General features: G+C 34.0%; 1 protein-coding gene across 1 annotated transcript in view; it reads right to left on the bottom strand.

Annotated features, from left to right (window-relative positions):
* NCAM2 (neural cell adhesion molecule 2) overlaps positions 1-22,448 on the bottom strand; it is a 204,139-nt gene that overhangs the window by 121,137 nt on the left and 60,554 nt on the right. Inside the window, exon 7 of the mRNA XM_060149407.1 lies at positions 6,192-6,342. Coding sequence (XP_060005390.1) covers positions 6,192-6,342 — 151 coding nt within the window. The remainder of the gene's footprint in view (positions 1-6,191; positions 6,343-22,448) is intronic.

Genomic DNA, 22,448 nt, shown 5'->3' with positions numbered 1-22,448 from the left:
TCAATGAGAAAAAAATGCAAATTAAAAATTCAATATTTCTTAGCAGGCATTTTTACCATGTAACTCTTAAATGAATCACATAAAATAATTAAGTCTAATTAATAGGTAATAAGTAATGAGTACCTACTCACAAAACTTGATTTTAATTGCCATCAAATGTACTATGTAATCGGTGCTTATTGCATTCAACTACATATCACATGCTTGTTATCTCCTTTGTTTTATAAATTGGAACTTTAGTTCAACTCATGCTTCTTAGAAAGGGTTATGCCTTTGGAATGTTGAAAATGAACTGGCAGGATGCCAAGGAGTCTGCTTAAACTGAAATACAAAAGAGGTTTTGAACAAAAAAAAAGAGATAATCTCCTAAGCACCTTAAGTTTAGTGGTACTATAATAAATGTGGTTGGTATCAAATTATAAATGGCTCAGTTCTTTTTCACTCATTCTTAACAATATTACACTGTAGTTTCTTGAATCACATAGTAAAAAATGGTAAATGTTTTGTGACATTGTATAATTTCTTTGTAATGCTCATAATTTCTGTACTGTTTTGAATCAAAGATGGAAAATAAAAATTCTTACTATTTCTAACATACAAATATTTATTTGCATCAATAACTTTTCAAGGTATTACATGCCATTGCATTAAGTTATTACTACTATAAATTTGTCACTAAATAAAATATCCTATTTTATAACAACACAGGCTTTAATTATCAAGAAATAAGCTTATTTGATAAGCTAAGTATTTATCATGGTTGTTATGCTGCCCTATCCAACCAAAATTTCTACTAGTCTTCATATGAGAAGATAATAAGATATTTTACAAATAGTAGCACTGCAGGCATAAAAAAGTGTTCCAACCTTCATAATACAATGACACTAACAAGGAAGTTACTTGCAAGTGAAAGAGAAGAACAGGCTAAATTTTAAATTACAACCATGGTCACATGTTCCAAATGATTATTTAATTCCATACTCAAAAATAATAATAACTATAGACAAAAGATAACATAATGGCATTTACTCTGCTCCTACCACATGAATAAAATCTGAATCTTAGCTATTAATGATATTAAGATGAATAATTATTTTATTTTCTACTTAAGTATAAATTTATCTTTTACTAGAATATTTATATAAACATAAATAAATTTTCATCATAATATTCATCCACTTTAAGCATTTTTTACATGATTCAGTTTTAATAAATTATCGTTAAGTACCTAGAAGGTAATAATCTCATTACCTACAATACAGTAGAGGTTGGGCACATATATGGGCAAACTTGTATCTTGCTAAATGTAGCATAAAGTTTGAAAAGTGAGCTGGGCTCCCAGCATTCTGGAATTCATCAGTAAATTTGATTGTGAAAAATGGAGCATCTTGAGTAAGGCATATGAAGCAATACTGTAAGAGTCTGGGTTAATCAAACAGGAAGCTAGACTGTCAGAGATTTTCAAGTAATTTGTAACAGATATTTAAAAGAGATTCATCATGGGGAGAAAACAAGAGGCCATAGCTTAAATACAGGATTCATGTATAGGTTAAATCCACAAGAGAAACTCCTTTCATTTAAAGATTGAAAAAACAAAAAAGGAAACATGTCAATAGAATGCACAAATAAAGTTTGATAGTGTGTTTATTAATCTTAAAATATAAAACATTTTCCTTTGCTTCACATGAAATTCAGCCTATATCAGGAGAATTATTCCCTTTATAGGTAAAGGATACTATTAAAATTCTGAACCTCTAAACTCTAAAACTCAGCTAAAGCCATCCTATCTCTCTATTTATTTATTTTAATTTATTATTATTAATTTTTTTTTTGCCACGTTGCAGGGCTTGCAGGATCTCAGTTCCCTGACCAGGACTGAACCCAGGCCACGGGGAATCCTAACCACTAGACCTCTAGTGAAATCCCCTATCTCTCAATTTAAAATTTGAAATGATTCACATATGTAGAACTTACTATACTTTCTAGGTAGATTAAGTGTGGGTATAGATAAAAATGTCAAATTAAATAAAATTGACTACACAGAAGATTGATATACAGCAGGAGAAAAAAGAAGCTCAACTTCTTACTTTTCAGGACTTTGCAATTGAACAATCTTTTGATCAGGGTAATGGTTTCTTTAAGGATGTATGATTATGAAAAATAAGTATAAAATTTGAAAAGAAAATGAAGGGAGGAAATAAATTAAAAATTGCTGAAAACTGAAACTAAGACATTCATACTCTTGTTTCCAGGAACTAGGGAAACCAAAAATTCTTATGACAAAGTTTTCTTAAAAGCAGAATATATATACCTTTCTGTTTCCATAATGGCAGGGCAAGCCTGTGATAGCCCAGCTCCCCTACTGGTAATAATTAAAAGGACTAGAAATAGCACAAATCAAGCAAAACAACAACAACAACAACAACACTCCCCTAAGGCTTCTGGAAAGTAAACAAAATCAGGGATTGTGGAGGGGAATGAAAACTAGTTTCTTTGTTTTGTTTTTTTTCACCCTCATTGCTTTGTCTAGAGGGCAGGTACTAGACAAGGAGCGCCGAAGTGATTCTGGACCTAAAACACATCCAGAAATATAGAGGGTATGCTGGAAAGAAGCCAATACAGGTTGAATACTGTGGGGGTAATCCCAGACAGGAGTCAGAGAAGGAGACGTCATAATTCTGTAAATAAAACCACAGAAATCTCAGCCTAAAGTCTGAGCTTGGTATGCATAGAGCAGATACAAAAATGTATAGCAAAGGCATTAAGAAATCAACTGTGAGATGTGAATCCCTGATTACAGGAGGCAACACAGAACTTAGAGGTGATTATCTACTTAAAAATACATTTCTCCCATATGGTTGTCAAGACCCAGAGTCTGCACAACATAATATTTACAGTGTCCAGGACACGATGCAATATTTCTCAACATTCAACAAACCAGGAGAATATGACCAATTCTAAAGGGAAAAGACAATTAACATATGCACATCCCAAGATGATTCAGATGTTGAATCTACCAGATAGAGATTTTAGAGCAGCTAATTTAACTATGTTACATGAAGTAAAGAAAAAACACATATAGAATTAATGAATATATAAGAAATCTCAGCAGAGAAACAAAAAATATAAAACAGAAAAAAATTAGAAATTTAGAGCTAAAAAAATAATATCTTAAATAAAAGAGAAACCTCACTGGATGGACTCAGTAGCAGAAAAGAGATGATGCAGTAAAGAATCCGTCAACTTGAAAAGCAAACAACAGAAATCATCTAATCTGAAGAACAATGAGAAATAAGATATATAAAACTGAACAGTGTCTCAGAGATCTTTGAGCCAAAATGTCTAATGTGTGTAAGTAAAGTCCTAGAGATGAAAAAGAGATTAGGACAGGACAGATGTTTGAAGACATATGATAAAAAACTGCCAAATATATTGACAAATACAAAATTTACAGATTCAAGAAATTCAGTATACCTCAAACAGGATAAACCCAAAGAAAACCATACCTGGGCATATCCTAGTCAAAACTATGAAGAACAAAGATGAATAAAATAACTTGAAAGCAGCTTTAGAAAAATGACACATGGGCTTCCCTGGAAGCGCAGTGGTTAGGAATCCACCTGCCAGTGCAGGGGACATGGGTTCGAACCCTGGTCCTGGAAGATCCCACATGCCACGGAGCAGCTAAGCCCATGCACCACAACTGCTGAGCCTGTGCTCTAGAGCCTGCAAGCCACAACTACTGAGCCCGCGGGACACAACTACTGAAGCCCGTGTGCCTAGAGCCCACGCTCTGCAACAAGAGAAGCCACAACGAGAAGCCCGCGCACCGCAACGAAGAGTGGCCCCCGCTCGCCGCAGCTAGAGAAAGCCCGCACTCAGCAACGAAAACCCAACACAGCCAAAAATAAATAAATTTAAAAAGAAAAATTAAAAAAAAAGACACATGGCATACAAGGGATAAACAATTCAAATTACCACGGATTTATCATCAGAAACCAAGGGGGCTAGAAGACAGTGGAGCCATATCTTTAAAGAAATGACAACCCAGAATTCTTCCCAGGGGGAAAAAAAAATTCATCAGGAATAACAGAGAGGCCATTTTCAGATGAAAATTAAAAAAAAAAATAATAGACTCTATCCCTAACAAATATGACCTACAATAAATGGGGAAGAAATTTCTTCAGACTGGAGGACAATAATATCAGAGGAAAATCTGAATCTTTAAGGATGGAGGAAGAGTAAAAGGAAATGGTAAAGAGATGAGTAAATAACATTTTTTTTTCCTCTTCAGTTCCTTAATATATCTATAACTCTTAAAACAAAAATCATCATAATTTCTGGTGAGATTCTCAATTAATATGAATGCAGATATAATACATATGATATTAATAATAAAAAAAAGATCAGTGTGGAGCACTTGTAAAGGCACCTATATGGTTGTCAGGTTTCTACATTTAATGTAAAGTGTCAGATAATTAACTCTGAGAGAACACGAACAGCTATTGAACGTTAAAGTACATCGAGTCAGAGATTAGTGCAGAAAATGAATAATTCATGAGGAAGACATATGGAGAGAGAGAATGGGAGAGAGAATAATGATCCCCCAGTGATATTCATATCATAATCTCCAGACCTTTTGAGCATGTTACTTCACATGGGAAAAAAGAACTTTGCAACTGTGATGTAAAGGATGTTGAGTTGAGAGAATTATCCTGGATTACCCAATGTGGGTCCAATGTAATTGCAGGGAAGTCAAATATAGAGAAGATGTGAGGAAGGAAGCAGAGTCAAAGTGATACGATGCGAGAAAGACTCAATCTGCCAAAGCTGGCTTTGAAGTTGGAAGGAGACTGCAAGCCAAGGAAGGTGGGCAGATTCTAGAAATGGAAAAGACAAGAAAAGGGAATCTCCTGTAGGGCTTCCATAAAGAAACACAACCCTACGGACACTTGATTTTATCCCAGTGAGAATCATTTCCAACCTCTGACCTCAAGAGCTTAAAATAATATATTCTGTTGTTTACAGCAATAAAATTCTTGGTCATTAGTTATAGCGACAATAGGAAACTAAGAGGAGATAACTATAAATGTGTACTGTGTCACTGAGCCTCAAAATATATGATGCAAAAATCAACAGGATTACAGAGACAGAAAAAAGTTCACAATCATGGTGGAGGATTTTAACAACCATCACTCTAATAGAACAAAACAAATTCAGTAAAGACACAGAAGATTAAAGAACACTAACACCCACCTTGATCTAATGTATATTTATAGAGCACAATATCTGCAGAATATATATGTTTTTCAAGTACACATTATGTATTCACTAGGTAGATCATAACGCTGGGACATAAAATAAACCTCAATAAATATGAAAACATCAAAATCATATAGAATGTATTTTCTAAGCACAACTGTATTAAATTAGAAATAAGTAACAGAAAAATATCTATGAAAACAATAAATATCTGGAAGCTAAACATATCTTCATAAATAACTATTGACCAGTGATGAAATCACAAAGAAATGTAGAAAATATTTTCAACTGAAAACCAAGAGAAAGACAACATATCACTATTTGTGGCATGCAGTTAAAATGCTACTTAGAGAGAAATTCCAGAAAAAGCTGAATAAACCAATATGCAAGACTTTAACGTCAAAGGAGGAATGCATCTGTGATCAAAAAACAACTTATAGTTTGTTAGCAATCAGCCCTTGAAAAATAGAGTATCCTAAGTACTGTATTTTAAATACTATACAATAACTTATGAGGATGTAAAATAATTCAACAAAACAACTTGAAATGAGAAATGAAATTCTCACTACATATGTGAAACACAGGACCATTAATATTAGGAATAAACAGATAAAAATCTAAGGTGATGTTGATCAATTACTTATAACTAACATAATTCAGTTTACATTGTGTTTTGGGTTAAACGCTGTGTAATAAAAGGCCACAATTTTCAGGATAAGCAACATTAAGACCATTAAACATATAGCACTGTGAAATCTCCCATAACCGCCACTAGATGTCTCTAATAACTGACTTTGGCTGCATTCCTTCTAAAGTTATGCATTACATACTACAAAATGAACTACTGTATTTTGATTTTCCCACGAAAATACATGTTTTTCAAGGCAGAAAAGTTGTTTTAATAAACATACAAAATGAAAATAACTTACATTCAATATCAAGGTACATGCTTTTCTGGTGCCCTCCGATTCTACTTGCAGCTTCACAGTCATATCTCCCTGAATCTGACAACTTCACATCTTTAATATGCAGTGATGAGCTTCTGTGCTGCCCTCTGACTTCGATACGTCCATCTGGGCTCTGTTTACATTGATTCAGGAAAAATAAAGATTTTATGCGTATTTTGTGTAAAATGATGATGAAACATATTGCATTTATCATAGACACAATAAATGAAAATAAACTCTTACCTGTATTCATTTTTTATTTCAAAAAAGCAGTGTTTATTTATACTTTACTATTTTTAGCTAATCCATTTTACCAGCCCACTTGCTTACAGGAACACTGACTTGTAAGTAGTAAAAACTTAAACATAAGTTTTATCAACCTCTTTTATTTATTATGCTTTTTGCTTTTTATAAAGCTAGTATGTTCTTCTCGGAAGGATTTTGTTGTCTTTCAATTGTGTTCTTTACAAACATAGCAAAATGACAATAATGCCTATTCAATTCTGGCTAAAACCTACCAGTGAAAATGATATTCCTGCTGTATTTTAGTTTTCTATTTCACTAAATAAGGAGAATGTATCAAGATGTATGACAATTAAAGACTTTAAGAGGAATTTATAGTTTTCATTTTTGAATGAATGCAACAGCATTGCTCATAAGTATAATTGGTACCATATGCATCATAGATACACTATTAAAAACACAGCATTCTTAGGAAGTCATTGGAAACAATATGGAAATTATTAATCACTTAACTCCACAAATATGACTCAAATCAAGGAATTGCTTATAATCCAATAACATATAGATTATATTTCAAATAAGAATTATTGTGTGCAACATAATTATAGAATTTTCTTAAATCAAATACCTTTATAGCACACATATTTAAAACAATAATAGTTTATTCATTGAATTTTACTCTGTACTATCAAGAAATATAGTGAACTTTTAGCACTTTATAACTCATTGGAAACATCTGCTCTACCATTATTGAATTGATTCTTTTTAATATTTGAGGTTTTATTGTTCAACAAAATATTGTATATCATACATTCAAATGAAATATGTATGTTATTATAAACAGTATAATGGTTGTTTAATTTTCTATATGACAGATTTGAACAAATTTCAATACATGTGTGTACTTTGCATTATTAAAGTGATGTTTAACTATTTTCCTTTATTAATATTAAAAGACTATCTTAAAGCTCTTTTTCAAACATGTTGATTGGGGCACAATATTGTTACTTTTTTTTGCTTTTTAATTTTATATAGGAATGCAATCATTATACAATCCTATCACTCACTCATAATTCACTATCTGGAAAATGGTCTTCAAAAACAAAGAAATAAACAAAAGCATATTAGGGATGTATTATGCAACTTAGATCAAGATTTCTATGTCAAAAATATGTTCCCCACCACCCAAGTATTGCTAAAGAAATAGTAAGGTGAAGTTTTCAAGCAGAAGGGCATTCTCTTCTGCCAATTTTGAAGAAGTTCAGTTGCCAAACCCATTTACTTAATTGAAAGAAAGCAAAATGTAAGAATCCACAGAAGTTAAAAATCAGAATGAATAAACCCAAAAGCAAAATGGACAATTGTTACACAAGGTAACTAACTGCTGTTCCATAACTAAATAGGTATTCTTTGGTCCTTATCTCACTGCAACTCTGTTCATCATTAAATCCTATTGAACTATATCCTTCCTTTCTTGTGTGCCGACTTCCCTTGACTTTCAAGACACTCACATGATCCTGATTTTTCTCCCAGTGTTGGTTGTAGTTTCCTTGGGTTTGGTTTTGGTTACAGCCTCCTTTCTTCCTCGGGGCCTCTGTATTCTGTCCTGGACTCTAGTGTCTTTTCAGTCAATACAATCCACTTAGGCACTCTTATCCCTGCCCACATCTACACTGATGATCTCTAGTCACTCTTTCTCCACCCAGGATCCTTCTTTCCCTGGAGCTACATAACTAAATATATCATATGCAGGGCAAGTCCATTTGATGTATATCTCAAACTAGCATGTGCAGATGAATACATCACGCCTTACCCAGCATCACCTGCCCTCTCCCAGTTGTCTTTCTATGAATGATACTAATTCTTTCCCATGCCCCATGCTATACCATGTCCTCAGTCTTGGATCAGTTGCTGAACATTTATTCATCTATTTATATTCTGAATAATGATAAATCTCAGTTTATCATCTTGCTCGACATTATGATTTCCAATTTTCAGCAACTGTGTTTCCATAGACCTATCTGCTCTCTGCCTCTCCATTTACAGTTTTAGTTGTGCTGCTAAGTTGGAAGGATATTGACAGGCGTCTCTGGATTTCAGAGAGAACAATCACATTCAGGCTGAATGTGACCAAAAAAGACTCCCTGACTCTGCAAAAGCCTTCAACATTATGTTATTTCCTATGTTTCTCTTAGCAAAAAATCATTCCAGCTGCAGAAATTATTTCTTGTGTAACTAAGAATAAGTCTTTTTTTTTAAAAGCAAACTTTTATTTCTCATAACAACTTTATGAAGGTTTCACATCCCTGGACCTCACACTCTATAATTACAAATAACATTGTATTGCCTCCCAAGTAAAACCCCAATCCATTAGCCTGATGTTTACGGACTTCCATATGGTATTACTTTTCTGTTTAAGCACAGTTTACAATTTGGATACTGTTAATTTGGATTCCACTTAATGTGAATTATTTGTATTGTCATGAATGTCCTGTGCTTTCTAAGAAGCCTTCACACATCTTTCTCAAATCTTTCCCCCTTTATCTCTTCCATATTTACGTGGCAGTATTCTACCATCATTCTTTCAATTTCTTGGCCAGATATCAATTTATACTCAAAATAATCCCTGGTTGACTGCTATACATACAGATATAATGTCCCTGTGCTTTTCTTGGGACACATTGCTTTTTCTAGTCTTACTGGAACTTCAGATTTTATCCTGCAGTTTGATATTATAGTTGTACAAATGCGAGAATATTTTTATGGTACTTTGTGTGAAAGTCACCCGGACTAGTACCTAGGACAGAACCATTACATTCTAAAATTTTTATAAAGCAAATTAAGATATAGTGAAATGTACATATAATTGAATAAAGGAAATGTAATCCTTCAGCTATACTTTACTATGATTAAAAACGTGACATTTAATACCTTAATTAGAATGCGGCAAGATACATTAATAATGATGCGAAGCAAATTGTTCCTTCTTTCATTAGGGAAAATATTGTTCTTTTGCACATTAAAAAGTAAATTTACCCACCTTAAAAATCAACAGGAACTTTTGTTATTATGATATGGTTTTTGACTTGTGGAAAACTATCCGTGTGTGTAAAGTTAGCATGCTATTAGTAAAAATGGTTTTATTTAAAATATATCTAAAATTAATAGAAATTCCGGAAGAATAGAATTTCTTCTGGAATGCGTGTGATTCATTGAGAAATTGTAAGTCATTTTCAGGGTTGGCATTGGCTTTGTAATAATGCACAATATGCATTGACTAGAAAACCAGTCATTTCTCCTCATTTCTGACATTCCAAAGGACATTTTTCTCTTTGTGCTACAAAAAGGCATTACACATATCTGAAAGAAAATTCATTATATCTTGGCTTTGATTCACTACCTACTGAAGATTCATTTAAGACATCTGATATTTGATTGAGACAGGTTAATGGGCATATTAGTTCTCCATCTAGTATTTTCAGTTTCTATCACTGCACTAACATGATTAGAAAGTGTCTGACTGTACATAATTATTCCAGTCCTTTACAGAAGGACTCTCTGAAATTTAACTTGATATTATATCTTTTGCCTTTCTGGAAGGTCAGCTTAAGAACTGCTTGAATAGTATTTCAATATTTTGATAAAATAATTATTTATAGAGTTTATTGTTCTTTCAATAATCCCTTAATCAAATATCTATGTGATAACTACCATCTTCAGTTTAGTTCAAACATAAATAATTTGTTGTAAATTTTAACTGTTGGGCATTTGAATTTATATAATGTGTCCTGTTTATTTTTGTGGCTTTACCTGTCTAGACATTTGCTGTCAAATTTGGGATCCAATTGTAGTGCACAACACATCTGAGTTGGACAGTGTTCCTTTCTTTCTTCTTCCTCACACTCTTGTCTTTGAACCTTTTTAGAGTCATTGACCCTTTGGCCTTTTGAGAAAATTGTGGATCATGTCACTTAGTTACTCAACATTTTTTTCTGTATATGTGCACTTGTTTCACAATAAGCATCCAGGCGCTGGGGATATAAGCTGAGCAAAATACAATAATTTCCGCTCTTCATGGAATTTAAGTTTAACCAAGAAGACAGATATTACTTCTAAGACATAATACAAATAAACTCAAAAATACAATGTAGGATGGAACAGGATGGAAAGCCCAGAGATAAACCCACACACATATGGACACCTTATCTTTGATAAAGGTGGCAGAAATGTACAGTGGAGAAAGGACAGCCTCTTCAATAAGTGGTGCTGGGAAAACTGGACAGATACATGTAAAAGTATGAGATTAGATCACTCCCTAACACCATACACAAAAATAAGCTCAAAATGGATTAAAGACCTAAATGTAAGGCCAGAAACCATCAAACTCTTAGAGAAAACATAGGCAGAACACTCTATGACATAAATCATAGCAAGATCCTTTCTGACCCACCTCCTAGAGTAATGGAAATAAAAACAAAAATAAACAAATGGGACCTAATGAAACTTCAAAGCTTTTACACAGCAAAGGAAACCATAAACAAGACCAAAAGACAACCCTCACAATGGGATAAAATATTTGCAAATGAAGCAACTGACAAAGGATTAATCTCCAAAATTTACAAGCAGCTCATGCAGCTCAATAACAAAAAAAACAAACAACCCAATCCAAAAATGGGCAGAAGACCTAAATAGACATTTCTCAAAAGAAGATATACAGACTGCCAACAAACACATGAAAGAATGCTCAACATCATTAATCATTAGAGAAATGCAAATCAAAACTACAATGAGATATCATCTCACACCAGTCAGAATGGTCATCATCAAAAAATCTAGAAACAATAAATGCTGGAGAGGGTGTGGAGAAAAGGGAACACTCTTGCACTGCTGGTGGGAATGTGAATTGGTTCAGCCACTATGGAGAACAGTATGGAGGTTCCTTAAAAAACTACAAATAGACCTACATATGACCCATCAATCCCACTACTGGGCATATACCCTGAGAAAACCAAAATTCAAAAAGAGTCATGTACCAAAATGTTTATTGCAGCTCTATTTACAATAGCCCGGAGATGGAAACAACCTAAGTGCTCACCATCGGATGAATGGATAAAGAAGATGTGGCACATGTATACAATGGAATATTACTCAGCCATAAAAAGAAATGAAATTGAGCTATTTGTAATGAGGTGGATAGACCTAGAGTCTGTTATACAGAGTGAAGTAAGCCAGAAAGAAAAAGACAAATACTGTATGCTAACACATATATATGGAATTTAAGGAAAAAAAATGTCACGAAGAACCTAGGGGTAAGACAGGAGTAAAGACACAGACCTACTGGAAAACGGACTTGAGGATATGGGGAGGGGGAAGGGTGAGCTGTGACAGGGCGAGAGAGAGTCATGAACATATATACACTAACAAATGTAAGGTAGATAGCTAGTGGGAAGCAGCCGCATGGCACAGGGAGATCAGCTCGGTGCTTTGTGACCGCCTGGAGGGGTGGGATAGGGAGGGTGGGAGGGAGGGAGACGCAAGAGGGAAGAGATATGGGAACATATATATAGGTATAACTGATTCACTTTGTTATAAAGCAGAAACTAACACACCATTGTAAAGCAATTATACCCCAATAAAAATGTTAAAAAAAATACAATGTAGGAACACCACAGTTTCATTTTGGGGGTGTTAATGGAGGGGTGGGTTAGAGTCAGAGGTATGTTCCTTGTTAAACCGAAGTGTGGATTGGGATCTGGAAATGGTGAAAGAGGGGTAGTGTTGTACAGAGAATTCTGGGCATATGCCACCAGAAGGCTTATGAGAGAACTGAGAGAACCCAGTAGGTGCAGAGAAGAGACTGTGAGAACGTGGGCTCTCCTGACATTGGGCAGGCTGATAGAGAACACATGCAGGACCCAAGACACATGCAGACACACAACAAATTTTACCCTTTGACTAAATGTTATTTTTTTCTCATTGTATGATATGCAGTTTTGGGGGAGCGATTCTTTTTATTATATATTATGTTTGAATTATTTTCAATGGCATTAAATCTCTATTGAATGCAAATTAAACAGCTTCAAATACATAGCAGTAGCAGCAAGGCATAACTGCTAAATGTATAAAAAAAGAAAACAGACTCTTTCCAAACATTATTGGCATTAATTTACCCAAACTGACTTCTCAAAATCATGATAAAGTTTCATTACATTCACTAATTTCTGCAAAGAAATTTAAGCAGAAAGATTGTCTTGCTCTTTTAAGATTTCTATATTTACTCTTAGTTTTAATGTCTTTTTCCTCTGGGCTTGATCCCACCTTCCTAAATGTACTCCTATTTTGATGTCATGAAATAAACTTTTGTACAATCACCATTCCTCCTAGCAATGTAAATTGATGAAACAAAGAGTAATATGTCCAATAAAATTTCTTAACTTTTGTAGTTTCTTCACTGGCTCTAGGGCCCTTTTCTTCTCTTTGCACATACAGTCAGTAATTTATTCAACAAATAGGAATTGAATATAGGAATGAATAACTGCTAACACATACAATAGGTGATAGTTAGATACATACTAAACATTTTACATTTATTAGTTCATAATACTGCTATGATCCTCTTAATAGTGCTATGAGATTGGGACTAATATCATCCCCATTTTAAAGATGAGCAAAATGAGGCACAGAAACATTAGATAACTTGCCCAGGTCCCACACAGCTTATAAGTGATAACAGTGGGATGCCCAGGCTGTCTGGCCCTGGAGTTCATATTCTGAATTACTTTTGCCATATGGCTCACTACCTGGGCCATAACTATGTGGCTGAGTTACATACTGTACCATAGCTATGTGACCAGCACTATGCTGGGTTCTGAGGACAGAAAGATGGATAAGAAAGGCAAAGCCTTTAGTCTCAAAGGTTAAAAGGCTTAGAGGAAAATCATAAATTTCATCTGACATAGATGAAATTAAGGAAGAACATCTAGTACAGTCTACAGAGGTGAGGAACAATTACTTGCAGATATTTCTGCCTGAACAGTGTCCTGAAGGATAAGTAAGGCAGCAGATTGGCTGCGTAATTTGCAGGGCCCACTGAAAACTGAAATGTGAGGTCTTTTGTTCAAAAGTTACTATGAATTTTAAGACAACCACAGCAGCACTTTAAACCCAATGCAGGGCCCTGCTGAGTGTTGGGCTCTGTGCAACTGTACATGTCACATATCCATGAAGTCAGCCCTGGCCAAGCAAATAGGAGGAAAGTTAGGAAGGAAATGGGAACTACATAGGCCTGGACTAGAGGGGAAAATGACATGTTCAAAGAGTTGAAAGAAGCTCCCTAGAGCTGGCATATCCAATATAAGGTGGAGAGAGGTAAGATGTGAAGTGGCTGGAGAGACAGACAAGAATGCCCAAAAGAGTCTCAAAAGTCAAAGGAACATTGACAAAAACATGAAAGGATGCTCAACATCCTTAGTCATCATGAAAATGCATACCAAAACTCCATACTACTTCATGCCCCCAGGGATGGCTATAAACAAAAAGACAGGTAATAACAAGCATTGGATAGGATCTGGAGAAAATGGAACTTTAGTGCACATGTGATAGGAATGTAGAACGGTGCAGGTGCTTTTGATAAAATGTCTGACAGGTACTCAAAATGTTAAACACAGAGTTACCGTATGAGTCAGCCATTACACTCCCAAGAGAATTAAAGATCTATGTCCACACAAAAGCATGTACTACATAAATGTCCATAAGAGCATTATTAATAAATCCAAAAAGTGAAAGCAACACAAATATCCATCTACTAATGCATGGATAAATAAAATATAATATTTCTATATAATGAAATATTATTTGTCAATAAAAAATATGAGGTACTTACACAAGCCACAACATAGATGAACCTTGAAATCACTATGCTAAGTGAATAGAAGTTAGTAATGAAGTCCGCATTTTGAACGCTTCCATTTATACAGAATTTCCAGAACAGACAAATCTATAGATACAAAAGTGATTGCCTAAGGCTGGCAGGTGGTGGTAAGGTGACAGTCAAGTGGAGCGGGACTTGTTTTTTGAGGTGATGAAAATGTCCCCAAATTTATTGCGTTGATGATTGCACAACTCTGTGAATATACTAAAAGGCAATTTATTTAATTTTACCCTTTGATGGGTAAATTGCATGCTATGTGAATTATATGTTAGAAAATATTAAAAATTAAAGCCAAAAGAAAGAATGAGTGTTCTATAAAGAACTGGAAAGGATAGGCAAGGTTTTGGGCAAAGGAGTAGGGAGAATGCATTTGTTATTTGAGAGCATCATTCATGCCTCAGGGTAGAGAATAACTTTGAAAGGGGAAGAGAAAACACCAAGAAACATACTGCAATGATAGTGTTCTGGGAAAAGGTAGAGGTAGATGAGATGGAGAGAAGTGAGTGCATTCTAGAAACATACTGAGGAAGAATCCACAGCATTCAGTGAATGTTTAGATGGGAGCTGGTGATGAAAGAAAGGAGGAAAAGGATATTTTCAAGTTTCTGTCACAGATCCCTGGATGGGAAATCTGATTTATTATTAGTAGATTGCTGTAGGTATATAAAATTATACATATATATGCATATATTCACATTTGACCATAACAAATCATATTTTAATAACCAGCATACATTATATTCCATATTATATGCCCAGTACTTTAATATTTGAAATTGAAATGCTATGATAATCAGGCCAAAAGCAGAATAAACTTTTCAGATATTTTAACTCAAAAAAATTAGCAAAGGTGAATTGCAACTGATAATTGTCAAAATGCTGGTTTTCAGAATATGACCTGAATATTCTGTATTGGTGCCTGTGCATGCTGCCTTCTTTACCTTAATAGTAGGTAAGACCAGAGACTACAGAACCAAATGGGAAACTTTACATCCTGTTTGCGCCATCTATAAGCTTTGTAACTTGGAGTCAACTACTTAATTTAGCTGTACCTCAGTTTCTCTCTCTGTATAATGGGTTTAAAAGTAAAGCCTTTATAGTATTATGAGGGAGATTAATGATTTGAATATTTGAAAAGAGCTCAGCACCTGGCAAATAAATTGGCACAAAACATCTGATATCCAGATCTAAAAGATAAATATGTGAGTTTACACAATATCCATTTCATTGTGAGGTCCAAAGGCATTCTGTCTCAAAGGGAAATGACACCTCCCCTATCTTCTTACTTAACAGTGCATTACTGTTGCTAGACTTTTCTCATGATTTCTTGAACCACATGCCAGTTATTTATTTATAATATTATAAAATATTTATAATATTTTATCAATGAAAATATATAAGATAGTAAAAAAAACAAAATTAAAATTAGGATGAAAAGCTACTATAGGACAGCCAAATTACTAAATAAATGATAAAACATTTCACATATAAATGATTAAATTGACAAATAATGAGATTTATATTTTATTTCATCCATAATACTAATAGCAAATCCCTAGATATTGAATTTATCTGTAATTGCCACTATGTTTGTGGATGGTTTGACTGTATCCTTGACCCTGCCCTTCATCAGAAGTACCTTCTCTGCTCAAATGGCATGACTTTGGTGTCAAAAGCCTTGTCTTGTAGGCTTTATACAGACATAGGCTCTGTGTCACTATTCAATGGTTTTAAATTTGTGGATTCTAATGACTATGTATCATTTCCAAAATGTATATATTAGTTAAAGCTGTATTAAGTATCCTGACCCCATGTCTATATCACTATTACTTATGGTCATTCATTGTGATTGGAGTTCTAAGCAAATAAATTAGGAGAGGAATGTGCTTGTAGTACGGCTGATCATTTTAATTTTGGCAACACCGTTGTTGACTCTGAATGACAAGATACTTATGTTTTTGTTGTTTGTTGAGTGTATGTGCAATTTTAATCAAATATGAAGATAACAGAACAAAATATGAAGATAATAGAACAAAATATTTGAGTGTTGTTCAGAAAACTCAGGACATAGGAATTCAAGCCATAAGTATGGGGCTAGTGTAGAAAGCCAGTAGGCTTTCAATCCATTTAAAATGTCATTGCTTCCCCCAAGGTTAAGAAACCATGAAAAAGAGGTTGATCACTATTGTTTCTGAATTTCCAATTTTTCTGTATATCCTTCATAATGGAAAATAAGCAAAGAAAGAAAGCTCCTTATTAAAAAATCAATAAGGGATAAAGAAGCCAAGAAGAAACTTAAATCTAAAAGTTACCTCTTATCTTGAGTTAAAATTGAGTTTCATGGCACACAAAAATGAGAAGATAGAAAGGAAGTCTGAAAGAATGAGGCACATTATACACTGAAATTCTATTCAACATTTATTATAAGATGGTCAGGTGTATTGTGGTGATTTATGCACATAATTGAACTTACCTTGTGAATATTGATATCACATTATTACACCATACTGCTCTGGAACTAACATAATGACTAAAATATAGACTCCATTGTTTCAAAGCTTTGAAGAAGCCATAGGTTTGGTTCAATGTTTTTTTTAATTCAGATTTTAAAATGTTTTTCTTTATAACAAACATAACCACCTGGAAAACAGATGAAGTGCAATACTAAAAATATTAGAATTGGAATGGCATAACATTGATAATGACTGAGGCTGTGATAGAACGTGGGGTTTCATTATACAATTCTCCAGTCTTTGTTTTAAATATACATCACACATTTTATCATGGGAATTTTTAAACAGCATAACCAAGATGGGATGTGTTCCTTCATCCGATTTTCTCAATTGTTAGAACATACAGAGCAGAGCAGAACCCAAATTAAAGTCTAGAGCATGCTGCTACAGCCTACTTACAAACCCATAGATTTTTGTATTGAAAGCCCTGAGGTTTTGCTGTCATTATTTTGCAGAGTTATCACAGTGCAAGTTGCCTAATACACAGTACATAACTTTTGTTACTTTCCCTAGGTCTGGTTAGAATTACTTAAGTTTGTGTAGCCTCAGTGCTAGATACATGATAAATGTTATTATAATCAGTGATGTAGTTAGTAACAAGTGTCTCAGCAGTATGGCAATCTTGTCCAAATTAGAGACAAATGAAAGATTTTTGCAAAGCAAAAAGCACAATATGCAACAGCAATTAGTACAATAATGTTAAATGAAATGTTTAAAAAATGCCTGACACATAGTATATATTCAACGTTAACAATAGTTATTATCCTTTTCCTATAGTATATCTTTATACAAATTCCTACAACATGTTCTGTAAGGGAAAAACTACAGTGTGAAGAAATACAAAATATTTTGGGAACATTCTTTCTTTGTTCTATCTAGTGAGACAAATAAGGGCCCTGTTCTGAGCCTTCTTTGGCCAACACTCACTCAAAGCATGAAAAAGACACAGGACTGCTCTAAGTATATGTATGTTTTCTTCCTGTCTATGTTTCATTTGGATAAATTGTATTTTTCTGTCTTTGATTTTACTAGAGTTTTCTTCTGCAGTATCTAATCTTCTGTTAATCCAATCCAATGTCGTTTTTACTTGACATTTTTTTGATCTCTAGAATTTTGATTTAGTCTTTTACTTTGTCATGTTTCTCTGTATTATGTTCATGCTTTCCTTTTACCTTATAGTACATATGCAGTATATATATATAAAAAAAAGATGTTCCTATCTACTGTTATTTGTGTCAATGGATCTGTTTCTATTGATTGATTTGGTTTTTTCCCTATTATGGGTTATATTTTCATGTACTTTGTATACCTCATAATTCTTTATTGGATGCCAAACATTGTGAATTATATACTTTGAGTTACATGAAAACAGTTTTATTCTTTTGAGGCTTTTAAACTTTGTTAGGCGAGCTGGGAGCAATCTTTAGTTTAGGACTAATTCGACCACACTACTGAAGCAACATACTTCAGTATTCCAGTGGTTCTTTCTGTGGCCTTGCATAGTTTCCTCACACACACATACACTTATCAATACTCAGCTAAAGACTCTTGGGGAAAGTGTTGAAGATCTCTGGAGCTCTATCTGTGTGAATTTCTTCTCTACAGGGCTCTCCCTCTCTGGTACCCCATCCTGTGATTTCTAGCACCCTAAGTCATTCAAACTCAGAACACTGGCTCCTCAAATAAAAGAGTCAGACTCTTCATCCCTGTGCTACAGCCTGGAAACTCTCTACAAAGTACACTCTACCAATCATAGGAGTCACATCATTTGTTTCTCTCCTCTCATGGATCAATATGCTATCCATCATGGCATAAATTTTGTCTGTTGTCATTATTTAAAGTCAGAGTATAAATCAAGCCCTTTTTTATCTAATATGCCTGGAAATATACGTTCTAAAAAGTATTTTAAATTGTCACTAGTCCCACACTTAACATCAGAAAATGCAATGCATTTACCATCTAGTGATCAACTTTTGTCACATATATGAGAATTCTTATGGTATACAACACATCGCTATTAATAGCATCGCTTTTATCAGACTAATACCACAAAGTAGAATAGTACCTGGAAATGTATGTGTATATTTTTCCTTCTTTTAAAAAATTACATCATTTCAAATACATATTAAAGTATATACAATGTAGGATATATAAGAAATGTTATGAAAATAATGTGTATAATTACTGGCAGTGTTATAGCAAATATATGCTCCTTTTTTAACACATAGCTATGCTGAGTGACTCATATACTTTACTTCAGTGCCTCATTTTAGGTGGGAGGCTCAAGAAGATAAAAAATATTTCTTATCTCTGCATTTTGAACTCTTCTCAGGCTGTCTTACAGTCTGACAATTATGCAATTAACCTAATTATTTTAAATAAAAAGCACTTTATTTATTGGAAACGTTTTATATTATACATGCACATAAACACCAAAAACTAACAATACATAAAAACACAGTTTAATCAAATCATTTTGCTACATAGACAAAGAAACAAGCTACCTCTAAAAGATGGCTAAAAATTAAAACTGTGTATAATATACATGAACTCCAGTGAGCTGCTTTAGTTTGGTTTTGGTTTTGGATTTTGTTTGCTTTGTGGTAAAGTATCTATTCATAAAGAAAAGACAAATTAAAACAAATACTGCATATACAAACTAAACTTTTTATAGTTTAGACGTCTTCAATTAAATGAGAAGGTACTCTCCAGAAAGGATCTAAGTTATCAAGATAATAAAATAATGCATAGGAGAAAGAAAGGTGGAAATGTTAACAAAATTTATTTTTTACCAAACTCCAAATGGTGTATTAAGACACTTTCAAAGTGTGGAATAAATGAATCAGTGATACAACTCTAAACCATAGAAAGGAAAAGATACAGTGTGGTCTTTGTCAAAACATTAAAAGAGAAGGTAAAGCCTATATTTCTATATTATATTCTTTTATAATAAAACAAAATTACGGCTCAGACAGGTCTGTGATGAATCTTTACATTGATATGTATCAATCATCAGGAGATAAAAATTTACAGACATTATCATTAAAGGGGGGCATGGTGTAAACAGAGAGCGAAGAAGCAGAAACGGTCTGGGAAGTTATATTACCTTTGCTACAACAATCAAAAATGATAAGAAACAGCCCTCAACAAGTTTCTAATTGTGTGTTGGGATATGCAGGTATGGGATGTGTAGTAAATAATTATACTACAGGGCAGCTTGTTGTAAATTATATGAGAAGGTGTTAGAATAGTATACTTCTTAGCACAATGAGCTATCTCAAGATGCTGATCAAAACAGCCAGCCAGGGGCTTCCCTGGTAGCACACTGGTTGGGAGTCCACCTGCCGATGCAGGGGACGCGGGTTCATGCCCCAGTCCGGGAGGATCCCACATGCCGCGGAGCAGCTGGGCCCGTGAGCCATGGCCGCTGAGCCTGCGCGTCCGAAGCCTGTGCTCCGCAATGGGAGAGGCCACAACAGTGAGAGGCCCGCGTACCACAAAAAAACAAACAAAAAAAACAAAGAGCCAGCCAGGCATGTTTCTGTAATATAGGAAAAGGAGATCCAACATCTCTCTATGGTACACACAGGAAATGTGTGCAGTTCTATTGCTTGCTAACCTCCTGCTTCTATAAAATTTGTCTATGGAAACTCTTTAATTATCACCATTTCTATCATTTGGTCTCAGAGGATATTTAATTTATGAATAAGCAAACTATTAATTCACTAAGCAATCAGAGGATATATAAATTTATTCAAATTATCACTGAGTATGCTACTATTTCTTTAGCATTGTTTTTTTTCTTTTAAATTTTTGTCCCAGTAGCTTCACACCTCCTATGACTCAGATAGATGCAGTGTACTTCAAAACTGAATGCAAATATCCATATAGTAAGTCAACTCTAGTGTTCTGTACACAGTTTAAGTTCTTATCTGGTTTCAGATTTTGTAATTAAAAGAATAGTGGTCTGCAATTTATACTTAGTTTACCTAAAGAATTCAACAATTAACCTAAACACACACATAGTTAAAAATCAATAGTCTTACTACATAGACTTCAGGTTGGCAATCAAGGACTCTCTCAGCAAACTCAAAAGTGCTGGAAACTGCAATTAGTACATCAAAGATTTGTGATAGTTTTCACTACACTTATGACTCACAATGTACATTCAAAGTTGTAGATGGATAAAGTACATACACTATTGAAAATCTTCCAGCACCAAGGATTGATGGAGGAAATGTGAAATCTTATTTGGTTGAAATTAATTGATCTTAATAGTAGGATTTGAGGAAAAAGTGAAGGTAATAGAGATTTGAAGAATGGCCTATCATATAGAGCAGTGTAGGTAATAAAAGGGATTTCCAAATGATATGAGAAGCTATTGGAGGCATCTGAAAAAAAGAGTGATATTATCTGACTTATTTCAAATGGACCAATTTAGATATTTTAATGAGAATAACAGGGAGCAAAGGTGAATGCATTAAAACCTCTTAAAAGTTATTGCAATAGTCTAGGCAAGTCACTATGCTGGCTTGGACTAGAGCAGTAACAGCTGTGTTTTGAGAAATTATCAATTATTTTAATATATTTAAAATAAGGCTAACAGGATTTACAAAATTTGAATGTGTGTATAACAATCAATAAGTCAAAGATTACATAAATAATTTTAGACTATATTACTGGAGGGAAGGAATCACCATTTAATGAAATTTGGATGACTGATGTAGAAGCAGAAGTAGAGATAATGTATAGAGTTGGACTGGATACTTTCAGTTTAAGATACTTATTTAATATTCAAATGGAGCTACCTGGTAGACCACTGGATACAGACAACTAGGATTTAGTGGAGAGGTTCATGTTTAAAATTTGGATTTTACTGAATCCAGCTGGTAATTAAAGCCATGATGAGACTAGATGAATAAGTCAAGGGAATAAACATAGTTAGAGAAAGGAATCCAAGAATAGACCCCAAACTAGGGCCCTTGATAATTTAGAGATCAATTAGAAGACAAAGACTGATAAGAGAAAAAACAGGAAAGTATACCATAAGCCAAAGACCATGCAACAAGCAGAAAAGATCATTTAATTGGATCAATGCTTCTCTTAAGCAGAAAAGTAAAATCAGGACTGCTAATTTGTGATAAAATTTAGAAAAGTGAATGTTATTAGTAACAAGCTTTCCAAAGGGTTTTAGTGGAGTCATGTGGTCAAAGCCTGACTGGAGTATATTCAAGAGATAATTCTAGGAAGAATTTAGAGAGAACAAGATTAAACAACATTTTCAAGGGATTTTGCTATGAATAGAGGATAGAAATCAGATGGGATTTGGAAGCCAAATGTAGTAGCTATCTACCTTTCTGATATTTGCACAGACAAAAATATATACTCATATATGAAGGATATGTGGGTATAACTATAATTAACCACACTGTGCATTTCATATCCATGACTCATTTATTTTGGACTGGAAGCTTGTACCTCTTAATCTCCCTCACCTATTTATTTCCTCCCCCCACCCAATTCCCCTCTGGCAACCACCTGTTTGTTCTCTGC

The sequence above is a fragment of the Lagenorhynchus albirostris genome, chromosome 5 (genome assembly GCF_949774975.1).
Source record: "Lagenorhynchus albirostris chromosome 5, mLagAlb1.1, whole genome shotgun sequence".
Lineage (NCBI taxonomy): Eukaryota > Metazoa > Chordata > Mammalia > Artiodactyla > Delphinidae > Lagenorhynchus > Lagenorhynchus albirostris.
Note: the sequence above shows the minus strand (reverse complement) of the source record. Positions and strands in the feature narration are given on the sequence as shown.